This window comes from Larimichthys crocea, chromosome XII, assembly GCF_000972845.2.
Source record: "Larimichthys crocea isolate SSNF chromosome XII, L_crocea_2.0, whole genome shotgun sequence".
NCBI classification, from domain to species: domain Eukaryota; kingdom Metazoa; phylum Chordata; class Actinopteri; family Sciaenidae; genus Larimichthys; species Larimichthys crocea.
The window spans coordinates 18,327,888-18,349,440 of record NC_040022.1 but is presented as its reverse complement, the minus strand read 5'-3'; the positions used below and the strand labels follow the sequence as shown (position 1 = coordinate 18,349,440).

Here is a 21,553-nt window from a genome sequence, read left to right as displayed (position 1 = left end):
CTTTGGCCAATGTCACTTACTGTTATCTTCTTGTTTCTCAGTTGTATAATGGTTTGAATTCTGATCCTCATGTTAACTAACACCAAAGACAAACACCAAAGTGACCAAAAGCCTAGAATCAAAAAATGATGCTGAGAGTTCCCTTATACTGTATATGCTCCAATAAAACAATGAAACACACCTGAGAACTCACAAACACATGTAAAGCCCTTTGTCCCAAACATTATGATGCATGGAAATGGGGTCATATGCATAAACAGCGCAGTGCCTTTTTTCGGTCATTCTTTTGAATTTTGAAGGCTGGTTTACCTGGTTGCTGGTTATGGTCACACAGATTTCGGAGTCTGACGGAACAATGTCAGAGCTGAATGGATGAATCAGCGCAGAACAAACCTAAATATGAGGAGAGTCACAAAAAATAAAAACCCTGAATACAAGAATCAAATACTCTCTCACTTTCTGTTAAAGATTTATTAATGAACTAACTTGGCTAAACTTACAAAAGGGCTCGGTGGTTTGTACCCGAGGGTGAGGGTGTGGATAACCTCTCTGTTTCCGTGGAAACCAGCTTTCGACTCAAGGATGTAGAGGCCTTTGAGGAGGTCGACTGTGAACGTCTCCCGCAGGAGGAGAGTCTGAGGAAAGGTCTGGAAGGGCTGTCTGTGCGATATGGTGATGCTTTTAAAGTCAGCAATGTTCTCACTGCCATTGTATTTTTGTAATAAAATCATCACAATGAAAATATAATACATCAACAGATTCATCATAAGTCAGTCAGAGTGAGGCACAGACCTGAGCTGGAGCATTGCTGTTTTCTGATACATCTTCTTGTCCCGCCTCAGCTCCTCTATGACTCCCTGAAACTCCAGCTCTGTGGACGGACTCTTCAGCTTTGAGAAGGTCATCTTCAGCATTGCTTGCCTCTTTTTCAAATTCTTAAAGAAGTGAGTAGATAGCCACAGATTTGTTAAAAGCATTTAACTTAACACATTCATCCCAGTGTGACCACTCACCTTATCCACGGTGTTCAGGGCAGCAGTCAGGCTGACATTGTGCTTGCCATAGGTGGAAGCCATCTGCAGGGTGTGGCTGAATTTAGAGGCCTCCAGAGAGATATCTCCTCTCAAGGGTGGGGTCCACAATGAGCTGAATGAGGCAGAGGCTTTCACACTTCGCTTCCCGGCAACCCCCCACCCTCCTGTCTGGGAAGGAATGGAAGAGTTAGAGTGGCATGGAAAGCAGACACATACGCAAATGTACAATTTTCATAGTCCCAACTATCACAGAATATGATATCATCTCATTGAATTCTATTAAATGTTCAGATGGAGCAGCATGTCCGCTCCTTACCTGGATGTAGGTAACAGCTGGTGTGTAGAGCTTAAGGCGGGCCTCCTTCTCTCTGTCCCTGTCCCTGTAGAAACCCTCCAGGAGGAGGTTACGGATGGTCAACCACTTGCTGGCTGTCAGCTCGGATGTAAGCTGGAGTGTGTGGCGCTGGTGCTGGTTCAGTTTGTGGGCAGTGTAGATGTACAGCCATGGTGTGTCCATGTTAAATGTGGCTAGAGGAGAATAAGAGAGTCATGATGCAGACCATTGCCTCAAAAATAACTTAAACAAAACAAACCATATTGGGCGTTAAAACTCATTTTACCTTCCCATTTTTTCTGCAGGGTGTCTTTGGGAGGGCTTTTCCAGTGTAATCCGACTACTAGAGGCATCAAGTTATTGTAGTTGATTTTGAGGTGGGTGCTGCTCTCAGATCCAAGCTGTCTCAGGTGAGAGTGCAGAAGCTGAGTCCTGTAGTTTAAATTCTTCTCTGGCACCTGGAGACTGAACTGGAAGGGAGATGGAATATTTTAGTTTAGTTTAACGTAAGAAGTAATAAGAGCCAGAGCCAGATGCAAGTTTGTTTACCTCGAGTGTGTAGCTGGTGTGATTTTGTGTGGACTGGTTTTTGAAAGACTGGCTCAGAAGAAGTGTGCGTTTGTTGTTGATCTCATCCCAGTGTTTGCCGTAGCTCATGTCCAGGGATGATTTAATATGGTTGGGCCCTTCCTCGTGCCTGAGGTGGATCTATGGACACACACACACACACACAAAACACACCAAAAGCTCTTTAAACACAGGAAGAATAGCCAGTCTAACCAAATAACTGAGTCTATATCTTACCTATCATGCATATTACATTAAGATTCATATGAACAGCTTATGTCATCCTTCATGTCTCCAGTTACCTTGTGGTTGATAGGAGCGATGCTGGTGCAGTAGAATTCATGATCTGCTCTCATGATGTACGTGAGGTTTGAGTCCCTCTCACTCCTTAGTCTCTGAGACATGTAGCACTCCTGACGAAGGTGGCGGGCATCACCTGGGTAAGGGTCAAAGGTCAGGAGAAAATGATGTTGGTAAAATACTTGCAAATTAGATATAATCCCCGAAGATGAGACATTTGCTTAAAGTACATTTGATAATCGGGGGCTATAAATGGAAATCCATGTGGTGTGACTTTCTGAGGATCCGGGAGACAGTTTGTAGTGTCATAAATGTGACAACATCTTCATCTGATTATTCACTAGTGCGTCACTTAGGGGGTGTTGGATGGGTTTTAATACTACAGCCCAGGTTTGTTGGAGGCTGATGTCAGTTACACTCAACTGCGTTTGGTTTGTGGTGCTTAAGAAAACATTTTGAAAAACTCAACAGCAAACGTCTTTCCAGTTATTCACAGTAATCTAAAAGACAGATCATCACACAGTCTAAATTAGGATCTGGGATAGGCAGTTGATGGACATACTTTGGACAAAAGTAGACATGTGCAACATATATGATACCAAAGTTGAGCATCTTATTAAGCATCCACAAAGATTAGAGTGAAAGTAAACATTCATAACTGTCAGAAAACTTAGATAAAAAACAGCTCTTTTTGGTGTTCAAGGCCATTTTTCAAGATTGTGTAGGCAGGTCACGTTTTGATTGACAGCTCCTTCATGAGCACTGACAGGAAGGCAATGTACTGCAGGAAATGTATTTTAGCAAGTGTTCGGTATATTTTGACCGTTTTACTCTGCTGTCAGACAGTCTTTTCCAACGAGGAACTGAAGCCGTTATCTCGAAGCAACCGGACCAGATAAACAAAAACAGTAATTTTACGAGAATATTTTCACATCTTACTCAGTGAAATGAGGATTTATATTGACCAAACCACAGTTGGAGACTAACCATCACGACTTTGGTGTGTTTTATAAGTTAGCATTTGAGCTAAACTTAATTCAGTAAAAGAGAGAAACTTGAATTCAGAAGGTGTACGGTCGATGATTTAAAATCTTGATTGAAACTAATTTACTTTTTAGATGCTCACTGTTATGTAAAGAAGACCCTAAATTACATAGAAGGCTATTGTGGATTTGGATTTCCCGTAGGTTCAAGGTAGCAGTTTAAATTGTCGTGTGGCATCAGAACTTAACACTGTATGTTTTTCAGTCACTCACCTCCCAGACCATATTTGAGCCTGAGTGCAGAGCTCCACAGTGAGCCCTTCTGCTCCATTAGTCCCAACATCTTACTGCCGACCACACCGGGTAACAGGAGCTCTGCCTCCACAGAGTACTGCCTGCTGTTGCCATCCCGCCTGCGCTCCAGAGACACTGATGTGGGTAATAATGATAAAGCAACAACATATTGAATATAAAACCAGTGCATCTTGAGATCATAAATGCATATTATTTGGTCATTCCATTGGATACCTGACAGTGAAGCAGTTTCTCTGAACACATTCTTCACAGTGGCCGAGAAGCTTGTCTTCCTGCCCAGGCCACGAGTAACATTAGCAGAGAGGATCATGGGATGTCCATCAGCGGCCATTTTGGCTTCAAGGTGATAGCGTGTCCTTTGCTCTGACAGGAGGTTGTGGGTGTCGACCAAACCCTGAAGATGACAAACTAATCAACATCTTCTATGACTGAATCATTTCAAGATCCATCAGAATATTTGCATTTCAGAATAACTCAACACTTACCATGATATAATAATGAACACCATCAATCAACAGCTCAAGCTTCCCTGACTTTATGTTCCTCTCTTGCTCAAGTTGCCCTGAGAAAAAAAACAACAAATTTTTAGCATTAAAGCTTAACAGAAGTTTGGATTTTTGTTATGGTTTCCCTCTGTGACCGACCTTGTATGTGGATGGTTTTCAGAGGATGGGTGATCCTCAGCAGCAGTCTGTGAGGGTTGAAGGTCAGGTCCAGAGACATGTCCCTGGAAATGGAGGACTGAGGAGTGGCCAGGAGGAAATGTATAGAGGCCTCTCTGGGGAGCCAGGTGCCTCTCTGAAACATAAGTAGGGCAACTTTGTGCGTCAGTCATTATGAGACTAGATAAAGAGATCACACCCACACAAGTCTGTACTCTTTAAAGACCATTTACAAAAGAGAGAATCATCTCACAGATGAAACTAGATGTTTGTATTTCCTTGCACCTGAGCGAGCATTGAGTAGGCAGCCTCCAGCAGGTAGTAGTGGAGGCCTCTGTCCAGCTTTAGCAGCCTCAGGGAAAGGTGGGCTGGTCCTGGAGGGGGAAGGGAAATACCTGTGGCATGTAATGGGTAAGAGGCATTGGAGCACAGCTGCCAGCCAACCATCTTTGACCCTGTGAGGAAGCAGAGATCGGCGTTTGGTAAAAAATCGAAGTACTTTACTATGACCATGGCAGAAAGTTATTCAATCACTCAAACACTTTGATAATTCCTGATGCATAACTATGTGATTTTATGCCAGATCAGAGAACAAAACAGAATGAAATGAACTTTCTTAATTACACACATCAACAAACAAATCAAAACACAGTGCAGACAGCCTTCACAAGTACAATAAAAACAGTTACATGATAGCCAAGTATAGACAAATATTGTCCAATGGTGGGGCTGAAAATACTGTCAGCATCAGCTTATAATAACAATGATGCAAAACACATTTAGAAATTATATATATAATAAAGTAAGAAGTATAATATAGTATAGTATATAAAGAATAAATGAAAAAAAAGACTAAAAAGCAAGCATCAGAGCACAAGTTGTCAAAAGGTAATGTGCTGTGATATTTAAAAAATAAAATAAAATCTATAGATTAAGATGTAACAGGGCACATTTTTTAGATCTCAGTCTGCTAGAAACTCAACCACACCACCTTTGTGTGTCATGTATAATGGCCATGCACAGTGTATGAGGACTTACAGGTCTTTGGTGTACAGGTGGTCTTCTGGACTCGACTCTTTGGCCCCTTTATCTCCTCTCTGTGGTCTCCACTGAGCTGAAACACTCTGGAGCTGGTGAAAAGAAAAATTACACACACATTCTTCAGGAAACCGTAAGGCAAAATAATACATACTATATTCATATTCATATAACTTTTGACTGGTATTGCAGTTGATGCCTACGTGATCTTTAGTAAAGAGGCATTTATACATTTAAATACATTTAAACAGACACACTAACCTGACAGAGATGATGTCCATGACATCCTCCGGTGTGTTAAGTGTCACCCTGAGCTCTCGTCCCTCCTGCAGCTGGATACTGCCATCCAGACTGGTGGAGCTACTAAGATCAGAGACCCAGTCCACTGCAGCCTGACCCAAAGCACCATCAACACCCATCCTGGCAGACAGCGCCACATGGGCACTGGGAATAAAGACACCAGTTACAGTCTACTGGGCACAGTTTGTGACCAAATGTCAAAGATATAGCCTCTGTTACATGTGGTAATGTGAAAGTACTTGGGTTTGATGTATCCAGTCAGGGAGAAATGAGAAGTATCCCTGTAGTTGACGTTGCCCTTCAGGCGCAGTGAAAGGAGGGAGGTCATGTTGATACCCAGTTTGACAGGCAAACCAGACAGAGATGGTAAAACCAGCTCTTCTGTCATCAACACAGCTCTGTGGTTGAGGTGAACCTCATGACCCTGGAGGACAAAGAAAGGCAGCTTGAAAACAGGAGCATGCATGAAGGGTCAGACAGATAGAGAATACACAAAGACAAAGTTAGTGACTGGAAGAATGATCTACCTCCAGTATACCTTGAGCAGTTTGACAGCCAGCCCTGCCACACTCAGCGACAGCTGGTTGATTTGACTGTAGAGATCGTCACATGTAAATACGCTGAGCTCATTGCCAAACACCTTCACGCCAACCCAACATTTGGGCCTGTTCTCATCCGTTGGCCTCTTTCCAAATAACTGGACAAGACAAAACAAAAACATTAGTATCACTAAATGAACTCACTGAAAAACTGAATTATTTTATACAGAACTATAAAAATACCCTTTTGTATCCTTAAAATATTTTAGTATTATATATACATGTTTCTGAGTAATTACTGGAATGTAAATGCATTCAGAATTATTGAACAGTCTCTGGAATTACTACTTACATGTGCGAAATAAGACAAAATCTTTGTGAACATCCTCTTATATGACAATTACTCAATTAATAAATTAATAAGTTAGTATTGCTGATTGATTGATTGTGTATTTTTCAACAAAAATGCCAACATTTGATCCAACATTGCAAATATAAAGATTTGCTAACTAATTATCTTTAGACTGTTGGTCAGGCAAAAAAAAAACAACTCTCATGGCATTTACTATGTTAGTATAGTAAAAATACACTGACAGTAAATTAGTCAAGATAACAGCAAAGTAAATGCAAATGTAAATGGCAAGTAGGCCCCATGTTGTACAACAGTGCTTGTCTTTGTCTGCTCTTATCCCACATGACCAAGATTACATGTTAAACTGCACCAGCCCAGTAGAAATAACTGTCTCACAACAATCACAGTGACCTCACCATGGCCCTGGCCTGGTCCAGATAACTGTTGGTGGTTGATAAACACATTTCCTTTTCTCCTCTATGGCCATCATCTATTTTTCTTCTTGTCCTCTTGACTTCTTTGGACTGTACATGTTTTCGACTCTGAGCTGCAGACTCTCCATCAGAGTCGTGGGTCTGGTGACCGAAGACATTCTTCAAAAGCGGTTCAACGTTTTCAACATGAAGGTCGACCTTAGATGAGAAATAAAATGCATGCATTGAGCATCATTTTGTAAGACTCTAATGTGCTTTTAGAAAAACAAAAATCAAAAGGATATTAAACTCACTTCCAGAAGGTTGTGGGCTCTACCGTGAAAATATAATGTTAGGTTGGCAGTGGCAGATCTCGGTAGAAATGATTTGGGAGAGAAAACCAAAGATGTTTCGACATTTGTAATTCCCATGCCTGAAACAAACAAAAGAGCAGAAAAATAAACAGAAAAACAGTGTAATCAGTAGTGTTGAAAATGTTCCACACTTTCCGCATGTCAGTGTTTCAATCATGGAAAATTATTAATAAAACATTATTACTGATTGATATTTCACTTCATTTGAAGCTGAAGTGAAGCCATCATTACCTGATGACACAGTGTAGTCAGAATAGGAGGAGTATTTCAAAAACTCAGCCTCAAAGTCTCTGCTGATAATATCGTCAGGCAGTGACTCGATTAGGCTTTGCTTCACGGGGTCTTCGCTCCTCAGGACATTAGTCAGGTGACTCCACACATATGAGCCCACTAGAGAGGCAGAAAAGCAAAAGGTTTATACTGTCAAACAGAAAAAGAAAATGTACTTGTACATTTACTTGTACATAACTCAGTCTTGATTACAAACATTGCCACAAAGGTGAGTCATAGTAGGCTAGGTTAGCAGAATTTATCAGCTTGTTACCAAAACTTACAATATACTGAAGGTACAGAAATACTGCTTATTTCTTAAGATTGCAATCGTAATTTTATAACCTCATGAAGTGTTTTATTTTTATCATTATTTTGTCTGCCCACTGGAGTGTCCTTTTGTTGCCATGCCACTACGTGATATAAAAGTTTAATTTGGAGAATGTTAATGTCAATTATTCTAACAAGTTGAGTTTTCTAAAAAAAAAAAAAAAAGATTAGCTGATGGGGAACAAATGCTTGAGTGTGTTGTAATCCTGACAAACATCTTTGTAAAAGATCTGGTGAAGAGTTGTAATAAATGTACTTGCCCTTACTATATTGCAATATGAGAAGCAAAGACAGATTAAATAATATGGAGTACGGAGGCAAAAAAACTTAATTTCCTAATTATACCAATAGATTGGGTTAGTTTTTTTTGTTTTCTCTAGCTCAAGTTTTTGTCAATTAATTATTTCATTTTGTTCTTTGAGCTCTTTAATGAGTTTTAACAATATGTCTTTTTGCCACTGAAAATAGTGAAGGTAGTTTTTAAAGAGTTTATTTAATCTATGTTGGACACATTTGGTAAATCGTTTGTATAAATGAGGAATGTTAGGAGCCCAAGAATGAACCCCTGGGGTACACCACAATAACTGCACTTTCAGAGAATGGTACCCCAACATCTTAACAAACTTTTCTCTGTTACAAATATTACAAACTGTGATTTTTTTAACCATATAATTGCTTTATTAAGAAAACTATATTTCTGCAGTTTATGTAATAATAAATTCAAGTAAAACACTAATATATTCATTATCATCAAGTGCTGATGGTATTTTATATATCAAGCCACACAAGTGGAGTTGTCTTTACAAAAAATGTGTCATGGGCATCCTCTCTTCAAGCTAAAGAGGTTTCAATCAGACCTTGGCTGGAGGTCTCACTCCTCAGCGTCGTCTTCACCACTTCAAACACGTCCTGATCGGGGCATCGCATGAGCTGCTGGTATGCAGCGATTCTGACCTCGGGATCCTCCTGGGAGGAGCGGTACAGCTGCAACAGCACAGATCTCTGAAGGTAGGAAACTGCTGTCAGTCACTGATGTTAGACTGCCACTCACCCCTCACTTCCACCTCAGCTCATAATGAATCAATTACCATGTCATATAGGAAGATAGCTGTTGATATGAAGGTTACTGGCTTAAGTATGATTTTCAGAATCAACTCACATCAGCTGAGCACGGAAAGCGTCTGAAGGCTTGGATGGCAGCAAGTCTCAGCTCCAGTGGAGCTGAGTGGCCAAGCATGAAGTGTTTTAGCAGAGGAATGAAGGCTGGAGCATACAGACCAATGTTTCCAACTGATTTCAGTGCATAAAAAACCTGTTGTGTGAAAACATTTGTATATTACGCATTGTTTATGTAAAAGTGGTTCAGGGTTAGTATATAATCTGAAGTGCACTTACTGTACTGGATTGTTCTTCATAGCCCTTCTTCAGTGTTTCCTCAAGCCTCTGCATGAAAGTCTGTACTTGAGGAAGTTCAACGCAGGACATTTGAGACCTTTGACACAACTGATAGACCAAAGATGATCCAGCTAACAGCGCCTTGGACTGCAACTCTGGGACCTCCAATAAGACCTAACACAGACAGCAGAGATACAGGATGTGCTCAGCTTACATCTTACACATTTCTATATGATAGACTATTATGTCATTATTAGTGTCTGCCAGAGGTTCCTACATTGATGGAATTGATTATTTGTGGTGATGGATGAGGGATGAGGGCTATGGTGGTGAGAAAAGCGTAAGCCTGCTCCTCCTCCAGCTCTTTGCTCCTCATTAGGTCAGTCAGTAGTAAGATACAGTTTTCAGATCCACAGGCTGGTAATGCATCCAACAAAGGCTGCCTGTTCAAACAGTTTATCAACATTAGTAATCAGAATAAGAATAAATAATAATAATAATAATAATAATATAATAATACTAATAATAATAATAATAATAATAATAATAATAATAATAAACAGCTAGCTTGGATCAGTCCAAATGTAATAACACCTGCCTAGCAGCACCTAAAGCAAATGCTAAAGCTCATTAATTAACATGGTGGTTTATGTTTGTTTTATCTGTACAAAAACTAAGATGTAAAAACAAAATATTGCGGTTTTACAGGGGTGTTCTGTACAACATGTCTTGGTCAGGTGCAGTAACTTCCTGGAGTCTCTGTATACTGCTATTGCTACTATTGCTGTATACTGTGGTCTGAGATGGGGACCCTGTACTGTTCTGGCATGTTGGATCATCTCTGTCTCAGTCTGATTAAGTTGGCTGCTGTCCCACACAGACTATCCTTTGTTGACTTGTTGACTTGGCCAGAGGCTGTGTGTATTTTTCTCATTATAACCAGTAAATGAGAGTACTTTCAGCTTTAATCCAATTTACTGGTAGCTAAGCACAAGATATTTTATTAGCTATAATGCACGAGTGTGGAAATGTGCCACTTAAATAGTCATGTGGAGACTAGAAGAAGTGAAGCCAAAAGGCACTGAGAAAACACTGACCAGTCATTGCGGCACTTGAAAGATGCTTCTTGCCAAAGAGTCTTTAGTTGAAAGAGAGTCAGATCTCTCAGCTGGAAAGCAAGTTGAAGGAACTCTTGTGCTACCTAGAAGCAAATAAAATCCAAACATACACATGAATCTATTTATTTTTTTCAAAACTATTGCTGCGTAACCAATAGCCTCCAGCAGAATTATGAACACACTTTTTCATAGCATCAATCACCTGATCCCCACACAGTAATTATATCACAGAGTATGTCAGGCTCTGGGTCTGACAGCCTCTTTTAAACACTTCCCATGTAAACAGGATATCAAGAAGGCTGCCAAATTAGGTTTGACTGACCTCCTGTGTATGAAAGAAATTAAAATGATTGGCTCATACAGCAAAGTCTCAGGGGAAGTCAAGCCACAATTTATAAACACAAACCAGCCAACAGTGGTCTGGCAGGGTACTTGAAAGTGATTCATATTCATTGCTGAGGACTGCAGGTAGACAGGTAAACTGAAACATACAATAAGTGTTACTTACAGATGAATACAGTTAAAGATAACTTGAACCTGTTGAGACCTACCAGTTGTGGGTCTGATGTGAGGCTACATAACATCCTGACAGTTTGACTGGCTTGCAGAGGAGTTGACGCTTGGGCTTTTCCTGGCCTTGCAGCCCCCTCGTCCTCAAACTGCAGGTCAGTAAACACACCAACATCTAAAGAATCTGTACATTGAGGAGAACAGGCGTCATGGTTCATGTCTGTAAAACCGTTGCTAAGAGTAACTGCAAATCTGTTAATACTACTTCTGACCTGCACCTGATGGACTCCCTGGCTGGGCCCTGAGCAGGAGCAGGGTAGACACTGTTTGGGTCTTCACCAGCCCTGAAGTCCTGGACCATGTTGCCATGGAAATCGCTTCAGTACAGTTCACCTCTTCCATAACTGTAGACCCACGTTTCTGAACACAGTGCAGCTCTGACTGCACCGACTACCAAAAAGACAAGAAACAAGCCTCCCATCACAAAAACATGAATCAAATGCTACTATTAAAAAACAAAGTACTGATGTATGGTGGACTTAAAAGGTCATCCTCTTATTTAGTAGTGAGGAAATCTCAAATGACAACTAGCGTCATCGCCCATTTTCAACTTCCACTTTTCTTAAACTCAGAAACCAAAGAAGAGAAAAAGGAAATCAGCAATCATTATATATCACCACTGTCATAACCAGGTTTTTAGTACTGATGTCAGTGTCCAACAACACAACCTAATATTTTATGTTTTATTTGAATTTTCTTTGTATTTAATAAATGATGGTCTAAATGCTGTTTAGAAAGAAATACTGACTCATTTGTAGATTTTTTTTAACCTAAAGTAGTCATATTTAATGTGCTGAGTCAAAAAGACTGGACTTGGTATAAAACGTATGTTTTCACATCTCAAGTTGTTAATACCACCAAAGTCCCCAGAAAACCCCCACCAAAACCCCAAGAAAAGGCGCATGCTCTCAGTTTCAGCCACATTTCTAAACATTTCTAAAAAAGAAGGGTAAACTCACTGTATCTTCAGTTAAAAGTACTGAATGGGGCCAGAAGTGTGCTAGCCTGGACTGTTGGCACTGTTTTAGATCCCTGCTCTTCAGCAGTACAGGTCCTCGCCTCTCATACCTGCTGGTGCACGTCCCGTACACATCCGTCTGAGAAAGAGGCATTAAAGAAAAGTCAGATAATTACCCTGTGAACGCACTATTATGATGGTTATTGTTTGTAGCAGAAGTAGAGGTAGTATTTGTCAGACTAAAAGAAGTAGTTGTTGGACTTGTTTTATTTTGAAATGACTGAGAAGCTGCTGTATGTATATATTTTGCAAACTGGGTGTGTATTACAGAGAACATAGCCGTAATCAACCCTCACCTCCTTTTCTAATTGCTGTTTGGAGGCCATGCGGGAGGTCTGGAGCATGCTCAGTAGAGCTCTTTTAATGTTGAGGGCCCACACCTGCTCCCCCTCCTGGAGACAGAGGGCCGTGACCTTTCCCCCCTGGAGGGAGAACTTGAGGCGCGTTCTCTCGAGTGACTCCCTGGGAAACAAAAACACCAGATGAGCCCCCCGAGACCCGAGAACACAGACAAGTGGGGCATCTGAACACAGTATCATATTCATTGGAAAAACAATTGTAGCATTCCAAAATGATCTGGACTTACACTTTTAATGCTGTAGACCGAGAAGAACAGATAGAACCACATGTATGCATGCAAAATAAGTGAGCTGATGAAGAATAAATTCATTCATTCAATACCCATTTAAAAAATACATCAAATTGTATGAAATCTACTGTATATTACCTCAAACTCTTTAAACGCTGCACAGAGTGCTCCTTCTGAGGGGAAAGCCGCTTTATCTGTGGATTTCTAATCTGTTGGACAAGCATGTGCATAAATAACCCATTTTTTTGTGATACTAAGTTTTTTTTCCCCCCACAAACATTTTCAATAAAGCTAACCTGCATCATTAGGTGACACTTGGAAACCACGTCGATATCAACCACACAGTCCAAAGCCAGTCCATTCCTGCCAGCACTGGATCCATGGAGGGTTGTGGTAATCGTAGTGCTATACCTGTAAGTATACCTCACCCCTCTCTGATAGGACAAGTCAGGGGTAGAAAACCCTATGGACATGAAATAATGATCATAAGAACCAGAAGTGTTTTCCTAAGGCAAATCTTATACAAATAACGTATTTTATTAAGTTGCATCTAATTATTGAAGTATATAGGTGTTTTTTGTTTTTTTTCAATATAAGCAATAAACTGGATTCTCACCAGGACAACTTGAATCACAGAGATTTGGTTCCGTCTCAAAGCAATCACCTACTGCATAGAAAACCAGTTGGAAAATATCAAACATAATGACAAAAAACTCAATTTTTCATAGAAAACATGCCAGATCTCCATACTAAACACTCAAAGTCATGTCATTGTGACTCTGCTTCCACTGGAAAATTAAATGACACACTAAGATTGAACACAACTCACAACAAAAGCCATAAAACTCACCATGTAGCAGCAGAAAAAAGAGTGTAACATGCAGACAATTGAGCAGTAACAAGGACATAGCCATAGCAACCCCAATTCACTGCAGGTCCTGGCTGCCTCCAAGCCTCCACATGTAAGCGAGATGAAAACCAAGCAGTGTTCACAGCCACTGAATGACCACGCTTGTACGTGGGCTTCCACAGTGACCCATAGTGCTCACAGCAACCAATCAGGAAATACCTTCCACGCTGGAGATACAAACATTCACTGAGCCAATCACTTAACACAGCACTGGGCCTCACATAAAATAAAGAGGTTTTATCTTATAATCCCATTAACTTGGACAAGACATAAGACATGGGCCACATATGGAGAGAAAATACTTTATTGCTGGAAAGTTTGAAAGCTGGGAGACTAGCAGCAAAATATCCAGTCTGGGATGTAATTTATCTGACTAAAGGGGTGGACAAAATAACAAGAACACATGGACAAAACAAAGCCTGTAACAAGAATTACTATTACATTATTATGAGTGTTTATGCTTTTTAACCCCTTCTTCAACCATAAACTACATCTGCTTATTTGAACACACACACACACTAGACACACCATCAACATGACCATAAATCAATAAGCCACACAACCAGACTCTAATCTATTAAAGGCTGATTCATAAACCTGTGAAGACAAACTGCAGTTAAAACACGAGGGAATAGAGACATCTAGTGTTTGTGTGTTATGGATAAAAACAGTTGTAAAAGTGCAGATTTGGTTATGTTTGTCGGAAATGTGAACTAAAAAAGCCCTCCGCCACTCAGCCACGTTCTTCAGTCTCCGACTGAGCACAAACTAATTCAACCAACACGCCCTCTATCCTCATCTCCTTCCCCCATCATTACCAAAGCTGCCTGCCTGCCTTCCACCTACTCTCCACGATGTACCCGCCGCCGCGGTCCACGCCCGTGCAGCGACGTCAGGCACTGCGTGCTGCTGGCGGATGCTGCGTTCACGTACACAGAAAAAAAACAGCATTTAAGGACTTCCGCTGAAAAATACCGTTAGACCCGATATCACCCCAACTTTTAGGCTATGAAAGAGTAGTGTTAGTGTAGTTTGTTAAAACAATTATGATACGGTATGCTTTAGCATGCAGTAATACACATATATATACGTGGGATTTTGAGATAATATATAAAAACGCTTGAAGAACAGAAGTAAATGCTACGTTTTCCCGTTTCTTTTTTTTATATTAACATTTGTAATTTGCTGTGTGGTAGCGAGTTAAATGTATCACTTATCAAGTCGATATTGGAGGAAAAATAAAAGTATTGGTGCGGCTTTTGTAGACGTTTAAACACAAAAACATCTTCCACGCATTTTTAACAGACAGGCCCTGAACTCATCCATATTCCGGACCAGGGGGCGTAGGTTTGACCGGCTTCTCGGAGGCTCAGACACAATGAACCGTCAGACGGTGAGAGACACGCATGTTGGGTCGGAGGTACTGGCACCGTTTTAGCACATTGTTATCCTCAATTGTGCCTTTTCTTTGATTTGCCTAGTCGTTTTCAAAGTACTGATACACTGTATGGCGGTAACAAGGCGCAGCTGGAAACGGTTGGTTCGTCGAGTTTGACGAAAACGAGGTCGGGATCAGACTAACCGTTAGCCCCTCCTGGCGGATTTTTTTTCGTTGTTTTTTTTTTTTTCTGAAGCCAACAAAACAAGGCAGATAACAATGTCGTTGACTGCTTCATCTGATTATTTTGCTGCCGAGTGTCTGGTATCGATATCCAGCGGTCCAGTCCTGCACAGACCCACCCCGGTCGCCCCCGCCAGCCAGCCGGCCACCGTGGGCCTGCTCCCTGGGGAGCCCGATGGGTCGAGCGAGGACAGGGAAGTGCGGGAGACGCTCAGGCTGGAGGGGGCGAACATGATGGCGGTGGCCGGTATCCTAACCGACCTGCACGGTAAGTTCCGCCCCATGTCGGCTTACTCGGAGAGCAGCAACTCCTCGTGTGGTGGGGAGAGCGGTTACACCACGTTGTCCGATCCGACCACCCCTACCATGACCCCCTCCGCCACCCCGGTCCCCGGACAGCAGCACCACCACCACCAGCAGCAGCTGAGGGGGGGAGGAGGCGGAGGCGTGGGGGCCCCGCGCTCCCCGGTGAAGCGACATCAGTGCACTTTTGACGGATGCGACAGAGTTTACGGGAAATCGTCTCACCTGAAGGCACACATCCGGACACACACAGGTACGGAACACTTTGGTTGTGAGCAGCAGCTCACGTGTTGTGTACTAAGTGATTATAAACTTAACTTCTGCTTTGTGGCGGACGTCCATGTTGTTATGACCATTATCTGAGATAAATATGGGGGAAGCGCTGTGCTCTTTTGTACTGCATGAGAATAGCTTATAGTAACGTGGTGATAGCGGCAGTGTTTTCTCCATTTACCCCCCCAACTTGGTGCAATAATGTGGCCAAACAAAGAGGGAAAGACAGAAAACTCCCCTTCAGAGACTCTGACAAAGAAGTAAACTAACAAAAGAACTGGGCTGGACGTTAAAACCGGTGACGAAGGTCTTCCTCCCTGCTGGATTTGCATATGAAATGAACGTAAGACGAAACCTTAACGTCGAGGCTTGGGAGTTCATTGTCGGTCACAGTCTGTCCTGTTGATGGCAGCAGCAAGTGCTTGATGTTTCGACAGTTTTTTTTTTTTTTTTACTGTTTCTTCCTCTTGCTGGAGTGTGCTGACGAGTTGAAATGGACTTCACTGTCTGGGATGTGTTAAATAATTGATAAAACGTTTGAAGGGCAGGCGAAGAAGGAGGCGCGTCCGATAATGGATGCGCCACCCATGTGTATGATGATGTACACTTTTTTTCCCCTGTGTTTGCTGAGTAAATAATGAGTGAATATATATATATATATATATATAGTCGCACATGCGTTTAATAACTCCTCAGACGTGTGTTATGCCACGTAAAACAAACAAAAAAAAACTAGACGTAGTTTGAAATACGCCCACCTGCCAAATTAAAAGCAGAGCTTCCCTACCAAGTTAAAATGTGCTTCTTTTTTTTTTGGCCAAATAAATTGGGGAATTGGTGCGTTCAGGGTCACTGAGCAGGCGCACACGGATTAAGGACAGGAAACAGCTCAAAGAAACTCTGGTGGGAACGCCCAGTAGTGCAACAACAACAACGTGGCCTGGCTTTGTGATCTTGAAAATGGCACCGAGCATCCTACTCGTTTATCCTGGTTTTACTCATGTTGCCTGTGGCAGATTAAGGCTGGTAGTAGCTTAGGAAGACTAATCTGGGGAATCTAAATCCTAGATATGTCCTGTCGTGTATTTAACTCGAAATGGATTTTTTTTTTTTGTCCGCACCATAATTAATAAAAGTAACGCAGACAGCATATTTCTCTGAACTCAACACTTTAGTCACATTTCCTGCCAATGTTTTACTAATGAATGCATGTTTGCTGTGATAAATTCTTAGTAAACAAAACCCACTCTGCAATGCATTGTTCATTTAAGCTTTATTGAACATGTTACAACAATGCTTGCACAAGTTGAACTATATAAATGAAATAGCATTAATGTTGGAACAATTAAGTGGTCTGCCTCACCGTTATTTAACATGTAATGTGTGAGAGATTTAAAAAAAAAAACCTACACAGCTGTTACACTTGCACATATTAGAGCTGAAACTTTTTAGTTTGTCAATTAATTGATTAGTCTGTCAACATACAATTAACCAGAAATCCCAGTTTGGGACGATTTGTAGCTTTTCTTTGCGTCTTGTTTTAATAAGTGTAATATTTGTGGGATGTTGGACTGTTGATTGGACATTTCTTCACTATTTTCTGACATTTTACAGACCAAATAATAATAAATTAATCTAGGAGATCTGCAGATTGTTATATAACCAATGCACTGCATTGTTGCAATCCCAGTTTGCTGTAATAGTTGTATAAACAAGAATAAGTGATGTGGCACAAGGTGAATCTAGCTTCACCCTCCTAAGTAATCCAAATAATCCTTGACATGCTTGTAGTGTAAACTGTGTGGCTGTAAAGTTATAAAGTTTGTTTTTAAATGCAAAACAACATGGTTCTCACAGTGTTCCCCCCTCTTTTCTGCCTCTGTGCTTCAGGTGAGAGGCCCTTCCCATGCACCTGGCCCGACTGTGAGAAGAAGTTCGCCCGCTCTGATGAGCTCGCCCGCCACACCCGCACCCATACGGGGGAAAAGCGCTTCCTCTGCCCACTGTGCGATAAGCGCTTCATGCGCAGCGACCACCTGATCAAGCATGCCCGTCGCCACCCTGACTTCCAGCCTTCCATGTTGGGACGCAACAAGGGCGCATCCTTCTCCACCAGCCCAGCAACGCTCCATTAGATGGTGTGGGTTGGCCAGGGGCTTCATGGCAGGAACACAGAAGGGTCACAGTGGCTTCAAATTAACCAACAACAATCAGATCCACTGATTAGGATTTAGCATTGCTGTGTTGTACTCGAAAATGTGCACATAACACACAAATACACAAGCCAACACACACACAGCTGGATGTCAGGGGGGGGAAGTGTCTCTCCATCCACACAGATGAGTCATGCGACCACTATCCACTTGCTCACCATAACTAGGGTTGGGTATAGAGAATGTTCCAAATCTAAAAGAACTTGGGATTCGTTAAGAAATGTGCTTTTCGATTCCTCTTATCGTTTCCTGAATGCAAAGTTTGTACGTACCGCGCTTCATTTTTATTGCCGGTTACACGTGTATCAAAGCATGTGTATAATGTTTACAGTATGGTATGGTAGCATAAAGACAGTAACGATGCAGTGAAATGTAATCACTGCATGACAGTAAATACATGTAAGGGAAAAAGGTCTAATATGACACCACAGTTGGACAATGGTCAAAGAATGAAGCATTTTTGATGTCCTGTATCATGACACAGAGAAATTAAATGGTGAAACCTTTTTATAGATCAAATAACAAGATGGCAATGTCTGTTTTTCGGTTAATCCACTGAATTAAATACAGGACAAATCAAGGTACTTCATCACATTGATGCAAAAATTCTGTAAAACCAATGATATGAAGCATTCCTGCTCATTGATTTGCTTAATACGACTATATTATTAGGCTTAGATGCTGTGGAAAGCAAAAACCTAACCTAAATCATTCAACCTTCGCAGGTCACAGCAGAGAATATTTATATCTTCTTTTTTTTTATAACCAAAAACAAATCACAAAATACGTCCTCATTTATTACATGCTAATAGCAGCGTAAATCTTATGAAAATAAACATGTTTTTTTGCTTTAACATACTTTGGTTTCTTTTCTCACTCAGGATTCGATGAGAACGGGAATCATTAAGCAGATTGGAATCAATAAAATAAACCCAACCCTAATAAAAAAATAACCTCATTATCTTTAACTGAAATGCTTTCACAGATTGCAGGGATTTTTTTCACATTTTCTGTAGAAATCAGCCAAAACTCCTTTGTTTTTCTTGTAGTTAATTTGTAGATTATTGCGCTCTTCGGTAATATTTCTTTACCATGAGTCGCACAATATTTTGATGTTAGTTAGCGAGGCAGTGACTAGAAGCCTTTTAGCTTTTGTTTTCTTTTAGCTTTGCTGATTCCATATAAAAGTTTTAGTGGTGGCACATTCCTCTTATTTTTATTGCATTAGTAACCATCATTGAGGCGATTTGTAATTTTTTTTTTTGTTTGTTTGTTTATCCAGTTTAATTATAGATCCGATATAAATTTTGGCAGAAAGTGGATCAAACTTCACTGTAGAAGTGCTGTTTGCATGCCATCCTTAAGTCTAGATCAGTTATCACCCGTGAAATGCTGACACATAATACACAGATGTGTAACGTCTAATACTGATGCAATTGTATATAAGCTTCAAGCTTTTAATATAGAAAACTGGTAATGCTACTAGCAGCAGAATTAATACGTGATGAATTGTAGTCCTTATATTAGGGGTGACAGTATACACTTGATAGGATGGCATTGCCTGTGAGTGTCAGTGTGTATGTGTTTTTTTTTATTTACATTTTTGTTAGCGACAGAATTGGGGGTGGGGGGGAGTGTGTATGCGACAGTATCAAAATATTTTGGGGAGGGAAAAAAAAGATGACACGAGTTGAGCTTGACTTTCAGCCTGCTGCCTTTCAAAGTAAAAGCATCCATCAGACGCCAGAACACATTTCAGGATTGGGTGTGCCAGGTGTTTGTTCTTTACAGTTTAAGCAGCAGATAAATGTCACATAATGCTGTTAGAACTATTTGTATGAGAAGCAAAATTGGTATAAAAACTGGTAAAGTACATTTCTCATCACCACTTTCTTTGAATGCGGCCCCGTTCAGGAAAGCTGTGACCTTTTATTGATGGTGACATTTTGATTTGTCGAAGCAGCAAACACACACAGAGGTGCGACTAATAAAGTTAACGATAGCGCTGGTCTATGTCGGCATGTCATTGAACCAGCACGGGGGGGATTCAATGACACGCTGACATAGACCAGGATGCAGTCATTAATGTTATTAGTTACACCTGTGTTGACAAGTGAAAATGTCCACTTTGATTGTGATGAAGAAATGTTACTATGTTTGACCAATGTGGACCTGTAAAGTACATTTGAGAAAACTGGCATCTAATCATCATATATTTCAGGAACAACCCCAAACGTATAACTGAATCAAGCAAACCTCAAGTAATTTAGATACTTAACCTCTATTAGAGTACATCCAGTGTCCAGGTCTCATTCTGGGGAGAGGTTGAGTTTTTCCACACTGTTCGTCCAGCTCATGGACATATTCCTTTATCTCAGAGAACAACATTTCTTCAGGAAAATCTGAAAGCCTTAAAACTATGTCATAACTACTTTGCACCATGTTTACAGTTGGACCATTGTACAGGTATATATGCCCTCCTGTGGGCTCATTACAGATACTCATTATGCAATATGGCACTTTTTTCTTACAGGTGTGTTTGGCTGAATAGTGTAATGGCTTGCACTGTTACTATGCTTCTACAAGCAAGCACTGTGGAACTTTGCGAATATGTTGATAGCCAATGGTTTGTAAAAACTGCCTTTTGTCCAAGTGCTTTAGAACGCGTGATAAAAATAACTGGGTAGTTTTTATTTTCTTTCTTTTTTTTTTTTTTTTTGTATTTGCTTAGTCATTCAGGCCATCTCTCGTGGAATTTGTGTATTTTATTTTCTAAATGGAACACGCTTCATTTGTGTCTCCAGATCTGTTGACTTTGTCTCCTCCCCGCTAAAATCAAAGAGGGAGACTGCAGACGTCTTCCTCATTCAGCTGTCAAACCATCTACATATATCATTTCACTGTTTATTTCTTTTTAATGGGAGCTCTGCTCACTGGAGCCGATGCAACTCTTTGAAGTTTTGTACAAATTTCTCCTCCAGAGGTTCAATCTGATGAGTTTTTGGTTGCTGCTGGCAGCAATCATGAACACGTGGACTGTTTAACAAAGGATCACACACACAATATACATGTTTTCTACGTCTTCAAATGGACATATTTCCTCTCATTTCTCCTCACAGATGGGAGTGTCTTCTCACACAGACTGTCTCAAAGCTATAATATCACAAGAAGAACATACCTCAGTTTTTTTGGCGGTGTCTGTACAAAATCCATCCAACCTGTCTTTCAGAAATTCCTATAAAGCCACTGAGCCTTGGATTTCAAAACATGTCTTTATATCAGCTAGATGGTCTGTTGTGTACCCTTGCCCTTATCTTGTCTTTATATGCAACATCACTACTACCTGTGTATCAGCAGAATTTCCCTTTTCCCTGCCTCAATGAACTTCTGTTGTTAATAGACAGTAGCAAATGTATCTAGTGGTTTAATCCTGCACCAACAGCCCCTGTCATCAGAGTCCAGCAGGGGTTTTAGTCACTGCTGGCTCATGCAGAGGCTTAAAAAAATGGTATTAAAATGTAAAACAAATACCTGTAGACTGTCACTTCACTGCAGATTTCAATAGAAAGAGCTCAGTCCAAATCTATTTGTTCATATCACTGAATGTGGTTTGATGACAGACGAGCATTATCCAGTTGGGATTACATTTTTGCTGTGCTGCCTCACAGAGGAAAAGATAATAATGCGATAGTTTCTTGTCACCACACTAATTCAGATATGCACATTGTACAG

The 21,553-nt window shown here is 40.8% G+C and overlaps 2 protein-coding genes across 2 annotated transcripts in view; one reads left to right on the top strand and one right to left on the bottom strand.

Annotated features, from left to right (window-relative positions):
• The window catches only part of LOC104920988 (uncharacterized), a 33,913-nt gene extending 20,297 nt beyond the window's left edge, over positions 1-13,616 (bottom strand). The window contains exons 1-32 of the mRNA XM_027284998.1: positions 13,118-13,616; positions 12,798-12,964; positions 12,640-12,710; positions 12,209-12,374; positions 11,854-11,991; positions 11,107-11,284; positions 10,876-11,018; positions 10,304-10,407; positions 9,484-9,649; positions 9,207-9,380; positions 8,971-9,123; positions 8,669-8,813; positions 7,443-7,601; positions 7,152-7,270; positions 6,841-7,056; positions 6,072-6,230; positions 5,773-5,957; positions 5,495-5,677; positions 5,234-5,325; positions 4,481-4,650; positions 4,178-4,331; positions 4,019-4,095; positions 3,747-3,927; positions 3,492-3,647; positions 2,238-2,371; positions 1,918-2,076; positions 1,655-1,838; positions 1,351-1,562; positions 1,014-1,202; positions 793-935; positions 501-660; positions 310-393 (exon numbers count right to left, since the gene is read on the bottom strand). Coding sequence (XP_027140799.1) covers positions 310-393; positions 501-660; positions 793-935; positions 1,014-1,202; positions 1,351-1,562; positions 1,655-1,838; positions 1,918-2,076; positions 2,238-2,371; positions 3,492-3,647; positions 3,747-3,927; positions 4,019-4,095; positions 4,178-4,331; positions 4,481-4,650; positions 5,234-5,325; positions 5,495-5,677; positions 5,773-5,957; positions 6,072-6,230; positions 6,841-7,056; positions 7,152-7,270; positions 7,443-7,601; positions 8,669-8,813; positions 8,971-9,123; positions 9,207-9,380; positions 9,484-9,649; positions 10,304-10,407; positions 10,876-11,018; positions 11,107-11,284; positions 11,854-11,991; positions 12,209-12,374; positions 12,640-12,710; positions 12,798-12,964; positions 13,118-13,202 — 4,806 coding nt within the window. The 5' untranslated portion in view covers positions 13,203-13,616. The remainder of the gene's footprint in view (positions 1-309; positions 394-500; positions 661-792; positions 936-1,013; positions 1,203-1,350; positions 1,563-1,654; positions 1,839-1,917; positions 2,077-2,237; positions 2,372-3,491; positions 3,648-3,746; positions 3,928-4,018; positions 4,096-4,177; positions 4,332-4,480; positions 4,651-5,233; positions 5,326-5,494; positions 5,678-5,772; positions 5,958-6,071; positions 6,231-6,840; positions 7,057-7,151; positions 7,271-7,442; positions 7,602-8,668; positions 8,814-8,970; positions 9,124-9,206; positions 9,381-9,483; positions 9,650-10,303; positions 10,408-10,875; positions 11,019-11,106; positions 11,285-11,853; positions 11,992-12,208; positions 12,375-12,639; positions 12,711-12,797; positions 12,965-13,117) is intronic.
• A 1,115-nt stretch (positions 13,617-14,731) lies between these two features.
• On the top strand, positions 14,732-19,714 carry zgc:153115 (Krueppel-like factor 9). The gene is made up of 2 exons (XM_010733319.3): positions 14,732-15,588; positions 17,499-19,714. Exons 1-2 carry the CDS (start codon positions 15,069-15,071, stop codon positions 17,741-17,743), a joined length of 765 nt encoding a protein of 254 aa, XP_010731621.2. The 5' UTR covers positions 14,732-15,068; the 3' UTR covers positions 17,744-19,714.
• The last annotated feature ends 1,839 nt before the right edge of the window (positions 19,715-21,553 follow it).

What these genes read in the sequence shown, in the direction of transcription:
- zgc:153115 (XM_010733319.3), top strand. Translation starts at nt 15,069, where the DNA reads ATGTCGTTGACTGCTTCATCTGATTATTTTGCTGCCGAGTGTCTGGTA. An exon ending in ACACATCCGGACACACACAG is followed by an intron (nt 15,589 to 17,498) that starts GTACGGAACACT and finishes TCTGTGCTTCAG; the next exon opens with GTGAGAGGCCCTTCCCATGC.